The following is an 18,217-nucleotide window of genomic DNA, read 5'->3' on the forward strand; positions in this document are numbered from 1 at the left end:
TTTGCATCTTTTTTATCAAGGCTTTGCGATGAAAAATTGAAGTTTGCTCCAACTTTTAGCGCTGCCTCCGAGGTAGCATTTGCGAGGAAGAGAAAACAATTGTGTCTTCCTGCTGAGACTGAAATGAGAAAACTGGCGCCATTCTCGTGTTTGTCAATGCAAAAGTGCTCACTTTCAATTTAGCTTGAGTGATATAAACAGTGGGAACCGAAGATTTGCGCTCAGCCGTTTGCCTTGATGGTAAATAAATCCGCTTAGCTTGCGCCGCCGTTTCTAATATGAGCTATTTTCCATGAATTATGCTGTGATGAGCGCATTTTGTTGCGTGCCATGTGGACGAAAAAACGCTTAGCTTGCTAATGAGTGCAAAGTTGCCAGAAGACGTTGGCCGAAGCCTTCAAAGGAAGCGACTTTTTAGAATAGTTTTTCGGAATTGTTGCCAGAATATACAAAGAATTGCAATTGTTGTTTTGGCAGCCTTTAAATGAATTTGTTTGCCTGACACACCAGATGGATTATTTCACATTTCCAATTGTGATGGAGATGCCGTAGTTGAAAGTATTCGGAATTGGCAGTCACTTTCAGGACAAAAAAAAGAAAAAGATCCATCTGTGGCATCCGTAAGATCGTATGTCGAGGTACCACTGTACTTACTTAAATAGTACTAATAAGTGTGAGTTATTAATAATATATGTCTTTTTTTTCTCTGTCTCTGACAACCAAGTTAAGCTTTTTTTTGGCTATAGTTATGTGGAAAAAAATGTTAATAAATGCCTACAGAACCTGTTGCACGGCAACGCGCTCGTAACATAACATAAACAAATTGAAATGAACTTGGATTACAATGCAGACACACTCAAAAATAAGTTTAATCTAACTTTACACAACGTAATTCTAATTTGTCTTAAATTTGTTATACCTTTTGTCTTGGCTCTATTAGCCCCGCCTCCACCCTGACTTTCTGATGCAACCTATCGACGGTAGTTTGCTTTTGTATTCCCTTCAAAATATTCCCAAAATGATGCACACAAATGTCCTCACAATAGGATAACGCAAGACCAATTTCCAAAGAGAAGTAGTATATACTCCTCTCGTATTAGCGATCAAGCTCCGCCATTCGCACTGACTAACGGGAAAGAAAAACACTGAAAAAATGGGACTGGATTCAGATTGCTGAAATTTATGTAAGGGCATTAATATTCAACACGCTTTCTCACGTAAATCTTTGTGTTCATCTTTTAGTTCAACTGAGAGAATTGACTTCTTCCCACCCATGCACGATTAGCTTCAACATGGCATTTCGCTTCAGTTCATAAATAATTTATCGGGCTATTTTTGTCCCTCCTGTAAATGGAAAGGACCCCATATTGTCCACGGCGCTATAATTATACGACATACCGTACCGAGGGTTAAAACGAGTACGGTAGAGCCGGGCAGTCTTTCGGTTTGGCTTCCCGTTGAATCGTCCAATTGCTGCTGAATAAGCGCCTTTGAATGTGCTAGCATGACAAAATCCGGCAATGTTAGCATACGTGTAAGGCTGCTGGCAGGGGGAGGGAGACAGAATGGGGTGACGGGTGAGGGGCTGGGGGGAGGGGGGGACGGATTGGATCTATATTTAGAGCGACAATCTGGCATGAGCCGGGCCAGGATGTGTGGGCAATAGGGCTTCTATGAATGATTAATATGCTGGGCTATAACATTGAAAGTGTACTTGAAGTCATGCTCTTGGAAGACGGAAGACTCCATTTGTCCTCAATTAATTCTTGTAATTCAATGATGCTATTAGGACAAATCTGAGTGGAGTCAAAATGATGAATTATTTCCAAAGATTGCCTCTTCTATTGGATGATTTCCCCATATTTTGCATGCAGAGTGAAGCGTTTACAGTCAGAGGTTAAAGGTCGCAACTTTTGAATAGCCATTAAGTAGGAGGAATTTTTTTTTTTTTTTTAACGTGTAAAAATGTTGTCAATCGGGCGCATTCTTTGTGGGAAGACATATTACTTTAACATATAGCAAAACAACAGCGATCAAATGGCCTCCCGTTACGGAGTAGCGAGCTATTCGCCCCGCGAGCGTAACTATTTGGCCAAATCCAATCCTTTGACGGTGGCAAACGTGAGAAGAGGGCGGCTACAACACCAACAGCCCACGCTGGAGTTTTATTGGCGGCTTAGTCGAGAGTCTCGCGCCAGCAAGGTTAGTTAAAGGCAGAAGTGCTGACCGTGGTGCTGAATCCAGCGCCTGTCTCATTCCCGCCTTGATTCATGGCGCTCATTATCGAGCCGGACTGACCACCCGCCGAGAACGGGCCGAGTGGCCGTGACCCGAAAAGCCGCTCTAAATCTCCCCGTCTCGGCCTCGCCGCGGACGTTTTCCCGAGCGTGGCGAGGAAGGAAATAAATAGCGTGGCGTCGAAAGCGTTTGGAGATGCCGAGTGAGATAACCGAGCGAGGAAGACGATACACAAAGACGTCTCAAACGAAGCGGGGAAAACGATTGTGATGTCGGAAGGCAATCGATCAGAGCGTTGAGCTTCGGGACGGGGGACTGGAAAGGGAGGGTCGAGGATAGGCTTACGACTGGTCGCCGGTCAGTCGCGGACAAACATTCATTGAAAGAGTGAAATTTGCCAAATATTTTCCCTCTTTTTCTGTCTTTTGGACTTACTTTGCTCATTTGTTCCTCCCAATTAAAATGGATAGGACATCTAGCGCCGTCAATGGCAATGACGAATGTGCGTACGCGACTAGTTACCATAACATGTGAGGAATTAACGTAATTTTAGGGTACTTACAGGTTATTTCGTTCGTTCTGTAGATTTTGGATCCTTTCTTAATGGTTTTGGTGGAATTTCCAGGTTCTTCTTTTTGCACTGCTTTTTTTTCCGCTGGTTTTGTTGCATTCCCAGATGACTTCTTTTTGCTTTCGGGCCATTTTACGGTTTCTTGTCAACTCCCTGACGGTGCTTTTTTAACTGCGAAGGACAAAAAAAAAAGAAAACAATGAGAGAAAATTGAGAAAATAGCTCGCATTCGACCACACAACTGACAACAATTCCGCCAATGGGAATAAAAATAAAATCATTTGATTCTGTACGTACAGTATGAATGCACAAAAAAAAGACATTACAACTTCTAGGGTGGTACATTTGACACCCCTGGTATAAGCCATGGCGATCTTATCCTCATTTTCAAATATTTTCTATCGCTACTTCCACTCCAAACCGAAAAATAAAAAATAAAAAGAACCTTTTGTATAGTGCGCTCACCTCTATATGACCTGCCAGGCAGACAATTCTATGTATAATACTTCATTTCAAGCATGGGGATAATCGATACGGGCATAAGTGAAGCTTAGAATGAGTGTTTTACTTAACCTTGCGAGTCATCTGGATTTGCAAGATGACACCTTCCATTTTTCAAGTGAAGATTAGTTCATGGCAAATCACAAATGGCGACAGATTTTGTTTGGTTTTGTTCCAAATGTGAGAAGCTGCCACACTCCAAAAAGATTGGATTTTTTTTTGCATATTAAATAGACGCTCAATACAACAGGGTGCCGTAGCAAGGTATACGCAACCCAAATTTTATATACACATTCCGAATTCTAGCTACAAATAAAAGCAATCTCGTGACAGCTGTTATTTGTAGGGATACAAATGAAGGGTAGGATGGGATAGTTACCCACATTATCCCAACATATGGCCAATGACGTTTTGCACACGATTAACCCAACAGAATGCCACTAAACAGCCTTGGCAACCTCCACTCGACGCTTAGCGGAGCGTTCCACCTATTTTTAGGACAAATGACAACAAAGAGTGCACGTCTTTGCCTTTGTGAGCAAAATGCGTTACGCCATTGAGTAGTACATTTTTTTCTTCTTGTATATACACTTTTAGTGCCATCGACGACCGATACATGTGGAATCATTTGCCCCTTTTTGTCCGACTGCCGTGAATTTAAAGGAATTTGTCATGAGTAGATGTCCAAACCATTACAACAGGAAAAGTTGGTTGGGCACCAGATTGCCAGTTCAGATGGATTGGACATCTATCATTGTTATTTTTGTTTAAAATATTTTTTATATGTTTTTAGATTTGTTATATTTTTTTATATTTTTATATTGTTTATATATTTTTTATGTTTTATATTTTTTACATATTTATTTATATATATTTGTATTTTTTATATTTTGTATATTTTTTTATCTTTTTTATATTTATTTTATTATCATTATTTATATATTCATTTTATATTAATTATTTATTTATTTATTGTGTTTTTTTTAATGTATTTATTTATTAACTTATTTCTGACCTATTTATTTATGTCTACAATTTCTTTTACTGTGTCTGTATTCTCACCCTCTTGCTACAGTGAAATTTCCCGAATACGGGATGAATAAAGTTATCTAATCTAATCAAGTCAACGGCGGCCAATCAGCCATACAAATAGGGCAGGTTATGAAGCAACAAGTCATGGTAAAAAGTAGAAAAGAACCAGTATAGTAAAAAAATATATGTATATTTTTACGATAACCCAACATTTTTAGGTAAATTGCACCAAAGAAAATAATGTAATACTGCCTTTCAGTGTTTAGATGTGTTGTTAATCTTTGTCTTGGTGGTGAAAGATGTTTGTGGGTCCCCCAGACCAGAAAAAGTGGGGAGTCAACGTTAGTTTACGGCTGACAGTAACCTGTTGAACTCTTGCAATAAACCTGCCAAAGACAGAAATGTTTCTCTGCTACTTTCCCGCTGTTACAAACCTCACAAAAGTCCGAATGTTATTGTTCATTTGCGCCACTGCTGAAACAGTAAAAAAAAAAAATCCCCATTCAATTCTATTGAATTGAGATTTAATGTCACCTTTTATCGTTAGCGCTCAAATGAGCGGAAAACTCCTGGTCATCATTTGGTCACGATTGCTGCGAATAATAATAATCTGGCTCGCTGTTATATCCCGCCAAATGTACGGCGCTTACAGCAGGTGTTTGAATGCCTCACTTATGGGATCAAACGTGGCCTCTAATGAAGGGGAGATGAAACGGAGATAATTGTCTTTGAAGAAGTCAAGGACGGACGGACGGACACAATGTTTGGCCTCACCTTCACTTCGTGACTCTCATTAGCCGGTGTCAAGTCACAAATAGAGCGCCGCTTACATTTCCATGTACGTATTGACTACAGTAATCCCTCGATTATCGCGGCCTCACGACATTGATTTTTTTTCTGGGGCAAAGTATTTATTGTTAATTACAATTTTTTTTGTAAGTTCATAAAAATGTGTCTCATTGCTAATATAAAAAAATACTGTGTATTTTGAATAATAGGTTGACCCAGTGGATGAGTGGTTGGCGAGTTGGCTTCATGGTTCAGAGATCGAGGGTTCGATCCCAGGTCTGGAGTTTTTTTGTGTGGAGTTTGCATGTTCTTTGCATGGGATTTCTCCAGGTACTCTGGTTTCCTCCCACATCCTCAAAACATGCATGCTAGGCTAATTGGATGCTAAATCGTCCCTATCTATGATTGGTTGTCCGTCTCCTTGTGCCCTGCAATTGGCTGGGTAGTTAGCTGGGAAAGGCTCCAGCACCTCCGTGAACCTTGTGAGGATAAGCGCTATTTAAATGCTATCATGACCAGGTGGAGAATGCAGTATTTCTGCTGACTCAGGGTTAGACGACCATCCTAGGTGCTTTGCTTTGCATTGTTGATGCTTTTATTGACTTGTTGTTGTTGTTGTTGTTGTTGTTGTCGTTGTTGTTGTTGTTGTTGTGTACACAACCCACCACGCTCACCCAAAGTGTGACAGAAGGAGAGCGAGACGATAATGATGTCCGCCGCTTGCACGTCACAGGCGGCAGGCTATGAATTGAGGCGGAGGGCAGCACGTGAAAAACATTTCTTGGAGCGGCAGCAGCACGGATACAGACCACTGAGAAGACCCCCCCCCCCCTCCATTTCACTTTATCACATTCTTCTTAAAAAGGATGGAATGGAAGTTCAGGTACGGTAAGAAAACTTTTCCAGCGTAGATAAGGCCTCTGAAAGTATGAAAGCGGCTTCAATTGTGTAGATACTTGTTTGGATTTTTTTTTTGGCGGGGGGGTGATAAACTAAGGATATTTTCAAGTGGGGGATGAAAACTCTTCAAAGCGGCGCTGTGGAAACGGAGCGTGGGTTTGCATGCATATTTAATGTGAGTGGGCAGTGATGTTTTTTTAAAGATTGTGGAGCAACAGAAGGAGGGAGAAGAAAGAGCCAGTGAGTGAATCAGCCTGGGTACCAAAAAAAAATAACAAAATGCTTCTCATGGATGTTTGAATCCAGAAATGTGATGTTGCTGTTCCCAAAAATCGTTGGAATGGGTTTCAAGATGTGAATTTCATTGGGAGAAGGTGAACTTCAGCAGCGGAGAGTGGCTCTCAACTGCTGGAATAAAGCGGCTATTCCGGCAGGAAGTGGCTCTCGTATACAACGGGCAGCACGTTTTCACTCTGCAGCAGCGGCGCCGGCGGCATCGTCCTCCTCATCGTCGCCATCATCATCATCATCATCAGGTGCACGTCGAGACTTCTTTTGGAGCTCCACAGAAGAAGAAGAAGATAAGAGAGGAAGCGCGATGTTGCTTCTGCGGCGTGTTGAATGAGGAAGAAGCCAGCGGGACCGCCGGCTGCTCTCGCTCGGGGGAGGGGGGGGTCGGACACGCCGACCGGAGCGCCTCCTCGGCGGGGGGACTGAAATGGGAGCCGGGGTACGTCCGCTTAGAGAAAGATGGAGCGCTTTTTCCTCTTCGTTCTCGGCTGTTTTGGCGTCTCGGGGGTCTCGGCGGGTAAGTTTATGATCCATTAATTGGGTTAGCGCAGCCGTGTGTGCGTGACATTTGACGGTTGTCGGGAATGGATGGACGGATGGGTGTTGTGGATGGGTGGGTGGATATGTGGAGGGGAAAACGGGTTGCATTGTGTTTGGAACCTGTGGGAAAGCATTGGCTTGACATTTTTGAGAGCAGCGTGCATTTGCCCCAATTGTGGACTGCATTTTGATGGCCTATAGCTTCAGTGGGCTGTAGAAGAACCGTAAATGACGTTTATATATATATGATATAGCGTGTGCGCGTGGGTGTGTGCGCCCTCAGTGGCGTGTTCCAGATCGGCCGTTTGTAAAAGCCATGCAAAATTGTAAAAGAGGAGTAAAAAATGGATTGAGTGGGTCCGTTAGGTTTCAATTCTATTGACTATTCTTCACTGTTTGACTTTGTCTGGAAATGATGCAAATAAAAGTGCAAATGTTGGAAGAATAATAGTAGTAGCAGGGAAGAGCTGTCACCACCACAGAGAAATAAATTCAATTTTCTGTAAGAAATGCCTTTTATCTATCAACAAGTTATGCTTTTTTCGGGTAATTCCGCTACCTCTCAAATTGCAAAAACGTTCATGATAGGCTGATTGAACTCTCTAAATCAGGGGTGTCAGACTCGGGTTGGTTCGTGGGCCACGTTAATTTTTTAAACTAAAAACACGGGAAAAAAATGATTAAAAAATTTCAATTATTGATTTTAAAAAGGGGAAAATCAGGAAATTTAATATACATCTATACTCTTCATTTTAATTTGATGCTAAAACAGAAAGTCAGCACTCATGATTTACTTTCCTGGGCCACACAAAATGATGCAGCGGGCCAGATTTGGCCCCCGGGCCGCCACTTTGACTCATGTGCTCTAAATGGTGCATAGCTGTAAATGTTTTGTTTGTCTACAGGCGATTCACTTCATGTTTTTGTTGTTGTTACGACATTGAAAATGTCTTCCTCTCTTTAAGCATTGTTTATTGGTTTTCGTACGTTTAGGAGACAGAGGGTCAATGACGTGCAAAATGTCCGTGACAAAATATTTGGATTTAACTAGCTCGTAAATAGCGTGAAAGAGAGGGTGGTGATTTTTTTGGGGGGGGGGGCAACAAGCACTCCAAACACCAAGAACCATTGATGTAATAACCCTGAGTGCGGGTCTGCCTACAGGGAGTGGGAATGTAATATTTACACCGTGCTGACGTCTTTATGGCGTCTTTGTTTATGGTGACTCGTAAACAGCTGGTTGAACCTGGGAAAGGAGAGGTAATGTTTCCATTTAAAATGGAAATTGACTCCCTAACTCTCAATGAGTCTATAAATCCTCGCGGGCAATTTTCCCTGGGCTGTTTCCCCAAAACAGGATCAAAAAAACAAAAACAATTAATCATTCAACCGATTGAAGGCGGAAGAACAGAGCCAAAATGGCTTCAGGCTTTTCCTTTTGTTTTTGTAAAGGGTTCAATTAAAGCAGTCTTGACAGCCCGAGGAAAGATTTTTGTTCCACTTGCGTCGTACAGGGGAAGGTGATCAAGTCTCAGTCCTGGTCTCAGTTCTGGTCCTGGTCTTTATTATCGTCTTTGGGTACTTATGGGTAAGTAGAGACACAGATGTCAATTTTTAGGTCCTCGTTATACTACCAACAAAATGCCCTTAAAAAGACCCAAGTCTACCAATTTTGTATGAAAGAAGAAAAAAAATAAAACTAACAAAATACGCACATAAACACACAACTTAAAATGACGAATACCAAAGAACTGAACCTAACTTGAATTTCTTTGGTATTGTGCAACCAAATTTTCCCATTGACGCTTTTCGTAACCTTAATATTTTTAAGTAGAGGCATGCGTAAATAGAGAAGAGTATGAATAAGCACGTATAGTATAAAGCGCATGTGTCAAAGTGGTGGCCCGGGGGCCAAATCTGGCCCGCCGCATCATTTTGTGTGGCCCTGGAAAGTAAACCATGAGTGCAGACTTTCTGTTTTAGGATCAAATTAAAATGAAGAGTACAGATGTATATTACATTTCCTGATTTTCCCCCTTTTAAATCAATAATTGTAATTTTTTAATCATTTTTTTCTGTGTTTTTAGTTCAAAAATCATTTTGTAAAATCTAAAAATATATTTAAAAAAGCTAAAATAAACATTGTTTTAGATCTGTTAAAAAAAAACTGAATATTCAGGGCTTTTAATCCAGTTCTTATAATCCATTTATTTAAAAAAAATCTAAATATTATATCTAAAATGGTCCGGCCCACGTGAAATCAAGTTGACGTTAAAGTGGCCCGCAAACCAACACCCTTGCTATAAAGGATTAAACATGTTAGCGCTCAGTAAACATTTAGTTGGACAAATTCAAGCTTTTTAGTCGGAATAGTTTGCAAAAAAATGTCTTGGGAGTAAAAAACCGAATATTTTTAGCTTTCTTTTTCAAAATCGTGGATCTGAAACCGAACCCCTTGACGTCATCTAGTCCTTAGCATAACTAAGATCTCCCCTCCCTTCGCCGTGCCCGCTAATTACCGCCCGCCGAGCTCAATCAAAGCAGAGGAGAGATAAGAGGACATTTTGAAAATGTCCTTTCAAATTCCCACAAAGACCGTTTGTAACATTTGCCTGACACTCCACTCACATAAAAAAAAACTCCCCGAGTTGCCGCCTCACTGAGGCGGACATAAATGGAGTCATGACCTTGTACTTGAGCGCTACGCTATGATCTGATGCTAACTTGTCAGTCAGTTGTCCGTCACGTTATTTAAACTTAGCTTCAATAATGCAGTTCAGCACAAATAATGAATGACTCAGGCCTGCTGTATCGTAGGGCTTTTTACAGACTTGCTTACTATTACACATTAGCGTTTAGAGGTCCACTAGGGGGGTCCGATTTAGCCAATGAGGTGGTTCTGCCTGTCAGGGACTTTGTAGCTCATTTACGCTGTAGATACAGAATGAAATGTTTTTGTTTTTACACTTACGAGGCTTGGAAAATAAATAAATCTGTCCATTTTTTTTTAGAATTTATGCATTCTTGGTGAGAAAATAGAAAGAAATAGCAGATTTCGTGTTGGAGGTCCAAGTACGTGAGGACTGATTTTTGTAAATAAAAATTCTTGATGATCTTTGCGCCGTCGTATACAAACTATATCTTCCGGGAGTGCACTTTATGTGACCGTGTCTCTTGGGAGATTTAATTGGATTCATATTGATGGATGTCCGCGTTAATGTGGCCACTTGTTCCCCTCTATCATGTACGCAACCCCCTTCCTCATAAACCTGTCAGTATGTAACTCAAGGGAGAACGACCCAGTAAAAAGGAAGATCGTCTACCTATTTCGTCCACGATTGCAATCGAGTAAAAAAAATCGGGTTTTTAAAGTGTGTTTATGAATTCTCATTTTTAAAAATGTATATATTGAACATCTATCCAAAACAATGATTATTCAGTTCAAATGGATTTGATGTCTGTTGCAAGGTACAGAGTAAGCCAGAAGTGTAAATTAAAAAAAATACAAATAAAATAGGCGGGAGACACCTTGCCAATCACAGGGGCAATATCTAAGGCAAAGGACTTGGACTAAAACATTTTTTTGTTATTTATATCAACTGGAGAGGAACTATTTGCACTGTGCAGTAAATCTAATGTATATACATACATATATATATATATATATATATATACATTATATTTCCACATTCTTACATTACAGTCTTTTGATATGCTATAATGAAAATGATCAAAAAGTGTGTATTTGTTAAATATTATAGCTGTAAGCATATCAAAAGACTGTAATGTAGGAATGTTTAAATATAATGTGCATTTATATACATTATATTTCAATATTCTTGAATATATATATATTTCGATATTCTTACATTACAGTCTTTATATGCTTACAGCTATAATATTGAACAAATATACACTTTTTGATAATTGTACTTTCTTACTATTTCTGTATAGGCGCAAAAACATGTCTATTGTGATAGAAATTATGGGGATGATCCTACTATGCGGTTTTTCGTTTATCGCGGCCACGTCCGCTTTACACTAACCGTGATATTCGAGGTGTCACTGTATACATTCCTAATAGTACTACATTGCACTAAAGGACTTAGTATGCAAGCATTTGGCGTTATGTGGCATATTTCAATTCTTCACCTAATATTTAATCGTCTAAACAAAGCCCTCGAACGCACCGTGTTTGCAGTCTTTTGCCTTCAGAAGATCACGGTGGCTTTTGTGTGGGTAATTGTGTACTTGTGTGTGCGCCAATGTCTGTTTTGACACACATAAAGGCAATCTCTGAGCCATAAAACCTTGATGGTTCTATCATGGCACATTAAATATAGATGAGGCGAGCGGCCTTTTGCACTGGATGTGTGTCAAAGCCCAAAGCGGCTACACAACACGCGCGCTCAATAACAAGCTAGCAAGAGGGAATTAGCCGCCACGTAAAACAATATTCACAACCATCAACTTGGGGCCGGAATTATTGCTTCGATTTTCACGACTCTTTTTGGCGAGCGCTCCACTCCATCTTAATTATATATTACACATATTTATTGGCTTTGATCAACTTTTATTGTCCATTTCCTTCTACAGAAATGACCATGTTTGCCATCACCTCAAGTGATTGCTCTAATTTGTGCAAACAAGTGTTGTTAGCTTTCTAACAAATCACAGGGGGGGTGCTGGAGCCTATCCCAGCTAAGTAAAAGAACTCAAAGTAAAATACTGAATGGATCTAGCCAGGGTTTGTTTTATTAAAACTTTGGAGGGGGACATTGCAACTGACAGTTTTGTTATTAAGGCTTCCAGCAGCAATATTTCTGGCTGTCGTGCGTTGCTTTTGGATGAGAGAGAGAAAAAGAAATAAATCTCAAATCTGCAGGGGGGCGATAGTGAATCTACGGAGTTGGCCTTTAATATTCCATGGGGTCCCCGTTGGAGTGGCGCTGCCCGGGAGGACTCAAAGGTTAACTCGCCGTGTGTCTTTCCAGATGAGAGCACGAAATAGACAGAATGAAAGAGCCCAATAATGTGTTTGATCTGGGACTTGGATAGTCCTTTTAGATCGCTTCAGCGTACAGGTCAAATACTAAGTAAGCAAAAGCAAAGTACAGTGCTACCTCCACTCACGAAATTCTACATAAAAGCATATTTGACATTTTTATCAAAATGACATGCAAAAAGTATAGCAATTGTGTATGAAATATAAATGCAGATGGATGAATGTATGCAAAAAAAGACCAGAAAATGCCCGGATGTGACTTTTTAAATTATGTATTTATTTTTTTACTGGGAAACACGCATTTTGTGGAGTAGTACCACTAATTTTGTTATACGCAGTTGTTGTATAATGACAATAAAGGCTTTTGACTTGACTTTGGAATGGCTGTTGTTTACCATCATAAATGTGGTCGAGTCTACAGCAGTCAACAATCAAAGTTGAAAAACCAGACTTTTCCCTGTCTTTTAACAGATACCCTGTCCCCCCCTGTCAACGTTACCATCAATGCGGTGAAGGCTAACTCTGCTTTGGTGACATGGGACATCCACGAGGGAGAGCCGGTCATTGGCTTTGCCATCACGCAGCAGGTGATTCAAATGCAAGTTAGGAAATTGCCTGACAAATTTTACATTTAACATTCTAAGCATCACAGTTTGTTTTCTGACAAATTTGCCATAGAATTTGCATTAGAAATCAGTTATAAGTGGTTTTTAAAAGATCTAGCGGGCCCCGTTGAAGGAGGTGGGGGGCCATATCTGGCCCCTGAGCCTTGAGTTTGACACCCCTGATTTAGCCACACAATCACAGTATAGTAAAGTAGGCATGTCTGTCAAACGTTGCAATTATTTTTGCCAGTTAGCACTTTAGCCCGTGTGTATATTATCAATTTGTAGTATAATTTAGACTTGAAAGTGTATGTGTATGTGTGTGGGTTGATCTACTACAAAATTCTCTTGTGTTATGCATCGACAGAAAAAAGCCGTGCGTATGCTCCGATTCATCCAGGAAGTCAACACCACCACGCGCTCCTGTGCATTATGGGATTTGGAGGAGGAAACGGACTACATTGTTCACGTCCAATCCATCAGCATGTTCGGAACCAGTCCGCAAAGCGAACCGTTACGCTTCCGAACGCCAAAGGAGGCAGAGACTCGGGCTTCTAAGGATAAAGGTAAAACCATGAAGCCGTGCAAAGAATGTGTCTTTTTTTAGCCGTCAATGGGGATGCAAAGCGTGAAATGAAATTTCACAACCGGGTGCTCCACGCCGGTCAGGGGAAGCATTCTTTGTCCAGTGTTGAAGGGCCGGTTTTGGCTACGGGCAATGTGGGCCAGTGCACAGGGTGCAATCTATTTGGGGCGGCGCACGAGAAACACACAACTCAATAACTTAAAATTATGAGCTCCAAGAACCAAGGCCCAAAAATGAAAAATAAAGATGTTGGAAAAACTATCCTACCCAATGAGAGAGCCAATGGGAGCGCAACTCTATCATGGCAATTTAAAACTAATACAGTAAGGGTATTTGCGTTTGATTGTTTTTTCTTCATTGTTGAGAATTTGCATTTCGTAACATGAATTATTTCTTTTGTATTCTGAGACAAAACATTCCAATCCAGGCTTTTCGTAACCTGCGAAAGTGGAGACATTGTTAATTAGAGGTCCCACTCTACTAGAAATGACAAGCATTTGGCAGAGCACAAAGCACCTGGGGGGATTCCCTGACAAGTGCTATATGTATTGCCTTCTCACTCTCACAGACGAAGTAACGATGGAGGAGGTGGGCCAAAACAACCAGCTGAGAGCAGGAGAACTCATCATCATTGTGGTGGTGCTTATCATGTGGGCAGGTGAGTGATTAATATACTATACATTTATAGAGATGATATACAGTGATACTTCTACTTACAAAATTCATTGGTTCCAGAATTAGTTTCAAAACTTGGATTTTTCATAAATAGAGCAGCATTTTTGTTGTTGTTGTAAATTCTCTAATTGGTCCCAAATGCCTCAAAAAAATGACCACCTAAACCCTTTAAAAGTGTCCCAATTTTGTACGGAAAATTTTTTCATATATTGGAACAGTGTTTTGCATGCAGTGGATTTCGTAACCTGAAAATTTTGTAAGTAGAGGCATTCATAAGTAGAGGCATTCGTAAGTAGAAGCATTTGTAAGTAGAAACATTCATAAGTAGAGGCATTCGTAAGTAGAAGCATTTGTAAGTAGAAACATTTGTAAGTAGAAGCATTCATAAGTAGAGGCATTCGTAAGTAGAAGCATTTGTAAGTAGAAGCATTCATAAGTAGAGGTGCCACTGTAGATCGACATCATCTACCGTCAAATTTCTCGTGTTGACGCCCTTGCCTCTTTCTAGGCGTGATAGCGCTTTTCTGCCGCCAGTATGACATCATCAAAGACAACGAGCCCAACAACAACAAGGATAAAGCCAAAAACTCATCAGAGTGCAGCACTCCCGAACACCCGACGGGGGGGCTCTTGCGCAGTAAGGTATAAAGCTCCTCCCCCTAGGCGCCTCCCCTCCCTGGACGGCATCGGGCAGGTGAATGGGGGTGCCCCAAAAATCCGCAAAGTGACTATTCACGGTCATTTCAATCAACCAATACAACATTAGTGATTCATTCCTTCCTATTCTGTACCAAAGAGGGTCGCAGGGGGTGCCTGAGCCTATCCGATTGTGAATTGAATTGAATAATGTTATTGTCATGATACAAGTATAATGAGATTTAAAGCTTTACCTTGAAGTGCACAGATAACAACAAGAAACAAACAGACAAATATAAATAATAAATAATCAAATACAAGTCATAAATAAATAAGTCATCAACATAATAAGTAGTCAACAACATAAAAAAGAAGGGGAAAACACAAAAACAATAGGCAAAAAAATGAACAGATAAGTAATCAATTAATAATACTAATAATAAATAAATAATCAATAAATAATAATAAAATACAAGTCATAAATAAGTTGTCAACATAATAGGTAGTCAACAAACAAAATAAGTAGGGGAAAACAAAAAACAACAAGCAAACAAATGAACAGATAAGTCATCAATTAATGATACTAATAATAAATTAATAATCAATAAATAAGTAGTCAACTTAATAAATAAGTGGTAGTCAACATAGATAAGTAGTCAATTTGAATAAGTGGTCACATAATTAAGTAGGTATAAAAGTGGCTAAAAACATGGAAAGTAAAGTCAGCTGAGATAGGCTCCGGCACCCCGTGACCCTGGAAAAGCGGTGAACAAACAATTGACTTTGTTACAACTAAATCCAGTACAATGGCATCCTCATTCCCAAGAATTAAATGCCTTAATTGTCATTTCACAAGTAAAATAAGATTTAAAGCTTGACCATAGAGTATCCACACCTAACTAAGCCCCGCCCCCTTCTCTACCCTCCAGCTCTCCAAGAACAACAATAGACAGCCGTCGGTCAACATCATTGAAGTGTGAGCGTCTTCTCCCCGCACTGGAGACTTGCCGGCCTTTTTTTTTTGGCAAACACGCTCGCCAGGGGTGCTTAAGCCTCCTTTCGAGCACTCGGCCGGCCTAAAAAGACCACCGAGGAGCTGCCGCAGTGAGAATTGAGCAGATCGGCCTTGTTTGACAAGCAACGTGCCGCGTGGGAGGCTCGGATCGGGGCCAAAGCGGTCCTGGCGGAGGACGCGGCGCCGATAAAGCAACCCGCAGGACAAAAAGCGGACCTTTTCATTCGCTCTCCCGCTTTCTTTTCTGTCTTAATTGCCTCCTGATTTGTGTGCCGTCCTCAGCTGCGTTTAAATACTCCGCTGAGCTGGGATTTAATCCCATTTTCTAGATCAGGGGTGTCGCTAGGGGGTCCGGTTTGAGCTTGTTCTGCCTGACAGGCGCTTTGTTCTTCATTTACGCTGTACATACAGAATCACATGCATTCATTTCTCGCACACGGATGCCGGAAAAACGCCATTGACAGCCAATGAGTGAATGAGGAACCTTCAAAATGCCACAAAACCAACAGGAAGTATCGAATATGCCCTAAAATGAGCAAAAAAAGCCAGCCAATGAATTACCGTGGCTAAAAATCAACGTGAGATCCAGTTGGCGTGAAGCAAACTGAGTTTGACACCCCTGTTGTCCTCACATTCTGCAAGCCTGAATAATTTAGCCATCCGGCGTACTTTTGGTCACGCAATGTACTGCCAGAACGTTTCTGTTTTTGGGGGTACTTTTTACACCTCATCCAGGCGGAAAGTTCGGCGACCAGTCGCGTTTCCCGTTTTAGGAAATCCAACGTGAACCTGACAGGGGGAGGAGCTTATAACAAATAAACGAGTTTGGCGTTTCGCTTCGAGAGTGATGGCTATCTCGGCATTCTGGGTAAAAAGGACTTGACCCAGTGTGCCTGATCTAAATAATGAATTTGAACAGACGCTTGGATTGGTCTCCAAAGAAGTGGCCTTTGTAGAGACACTAGTGAAGATTCCTTGAGCAATAAATACTGAAAGTGGAGACGAGAGAAGATCGGACGTACGTGACGCGTAGGCATGCAATGTTTTCGATAAACGCACATGGTGATGAATGCTAATTATGATGTGCTTTCTCTTATTAAACAGTAGACAAAAGCATTCGATCATAAAAACTTCTGACATGAACAGATTTCATTGAGGTTTAAGGGCTTCTCATGAATATTTTCAATTCAAAATGATTATTCAGAGATGGCATAAATACACAAAATCAGTAGGAAGTACAGTAATTCCTCGATTATCGCGAATTCACTACATTGTGATTTTTTTCGGCTATTAATTATTATTATTTTTTTTTTAAGTTGATAAAAATGTGAAAATCCAGTCAGAAAGTCGTAAGAGGAAGCCCCTTTTACTACTAAAACTAGCACTGAAGGAAAAAAATGTTATAATAGGCGTGACCCTAATTTGCGATTTTTCGATTATCGCGGTCTACATTAACCGCGATATTCGAGGGATTACTGTAGTTGCATTTTTTTTAAGTAGAATAGTTAAATTGATACATCGTCATTCACTGAGACGGCCTTAGTGCATCGCTTGAGTCAAATGTCTCCTCGTGGTCAATAAGTTTTTCACTTAATGTCCAACAATAAAGCCACGACTCAAGAATTCAGCGTCGTTATCGAAAGGTTAGCCATAATAAAATTGGATTCATCTTACATTAAATGCATATTTCATAGACTGTCATTAACCATTTTGAGGTCAAATGTTGTAATGTGTGTACAGTAAGGCTGAAATATTTCATGTGTATATACATTTAAAATAATTCGGTAGAGAGAAGGCTGCAAAAAATTGAGCCAATATTGAAGAAGACAGCAATCAGGTATGAAGCAGCCATATTGTATATCAATTGTAATCCATATTTTGATTTCCTTTCCTACCAATGATATATTCTCACATTGGCATTGGAGTCTATTTGTTCATATTTGAAACTCACTATATTCAATTTCAGTAAGCTTGTTAGCGTGGTTAGAAAAATGTGACTCTTAATTCCGAATAATAATAGCGGAAGCTTTATGTTGTCCTAGTGCGACAGGTTTGATTTTACACAATCGCTCATTTATATTCCGTATCGATTTAGTATTTGGCTTGAGCAGTTTGCATTTCTTGACACCCGTTCACCATAAAACTAGAAATAATTTCAGCATTGAGACCAATCAATGAAAGAGCTTTTTTGAGAAACAAAAACTGCTTTATGAAACCCAACTCATTTCTATTAATGGTGTAAAGTGTACAGCAGTTGTTGCTTAATGAGGGCTAGCATGGTTTAATGAACTATTGTGCACAAGGTTACACAATTTCAATGATGAGCTATCCGGTGTATTCTGACTTGTGTTTGCTTCAAATAAAAAGTATGAAATATTTTCTCCAAATAAGTGTCTCGGCTCCTGAATGCAGAACAGTTTTGACAGTGTAATGATAAAAATATTGTGGTTTTGGAGCGCCCCCTACAGATATGAGCGCTCACTGCATATACAGAAATAATTGGCAGTTCAAAATATACTATGTATACTTACATACATGCTGTTTATACAGAGGGAAAAAAGATATGTGTATATATATATATGTAAGCATGTATGTAAGTATACATAATATATGTGTATATGTATGTCTATGTCTATGTGTGTATGTATATATATATATATATATATATATATATATATATATATATATATATATATATATATATATATATATATATATATATATATATATATATCAGTATAGTAGTATCCTTCTATAAAACGTGTCCATTAAAGTTCTGAAAATGTTATATGTATTATTATGCAATCTTTTTTTAATTAAAGTATAATGTATT

General features: G+C 39.9%; 1 protein-coding gene across 2 annotated transcripts; it reads left to right on the top strand.

The window, feature by feature from the left end:
* Positions 1-6,228: 6,228 nt before the first annotated feature.
* fndc5a (fibronectin type III domain containing 5a) lies at positions 6,229-17,862 on the top strand. 2 transcript variants are annotated; one of them, XM_077621781.1, is made up of 6 exons: positions 6,229-6,839; positions 12,339-12,454; positions 12,840-13,038; positions 13,627-13,716; positions 14,242-14,427; positions 15,299-17,862. In XM_077621781.1, the coding sequence occupies exons 1-5, from the start codon at positions 6,782-6,784 to the stop codon at positions 14,379-14,381; spliced, it is 603 nt and encodes a 200-aa protein (XP_077477907.1). In that variant the 5' UTR covers positions 6,229-6,781; the 3' UTR covers positions 14,382-14,427; positions 15,299-17,862. The 2 variants fall into 2 exon arrangements, with proteins under 2 accessions (XP_077477907.1, XP_077477906.1); XM_077621780.1 differs by having other exon boundaries at positions 6,231-6,839; positions 14,242-14,375; positions 15,299-17,860.
* Positions 17,863-18,217: the final 355 nt, after the last annotated feature.

This window comes from Stigmatopora argus, chromosome 15 (assembly GCF_051989625.1).
Source record: "Stigmatopora argus isolate UIUO_Sarg chromosome 15, RoL_Sarg_1.0, whole genome shotgun sequence".
NCBI classification, from domain to species: Eukaryota; Metazoa; Chordata; class Actinopteri; order Syngnathiformes; family Syngnathidae; genus Stigmatopora; species Stigmatopora argus.

What these genes read in the sequence shown, in the direction of transcription:
- fndc5a (XM_077621780.1), top strand. Translation starts at nt 6,782, where the DNA reads ATGGAGCGCTTTTTCCTCTTCGTTCTCGGCTGTTTTGGCGTCTCGGGG. An exon ending in GGTGCTTATCATGTGGGCAG is followed by an intron (nt 13,717 to 14,241) that starts GTGAGTGATTAA and finishes GCCTCTTTCTAG; the next exon opens with GCGTGATAGCGCTTTTCTGC. An exon ending in GGGGGCTCTTGCGCAGTAAG is followed by an intron (nt 14,376 to 15,298) that starts GTATAAAGCTCC and finishes TCTACCCTCCAG; the next exon opens with CTCTCCAAGAACAACAATAG.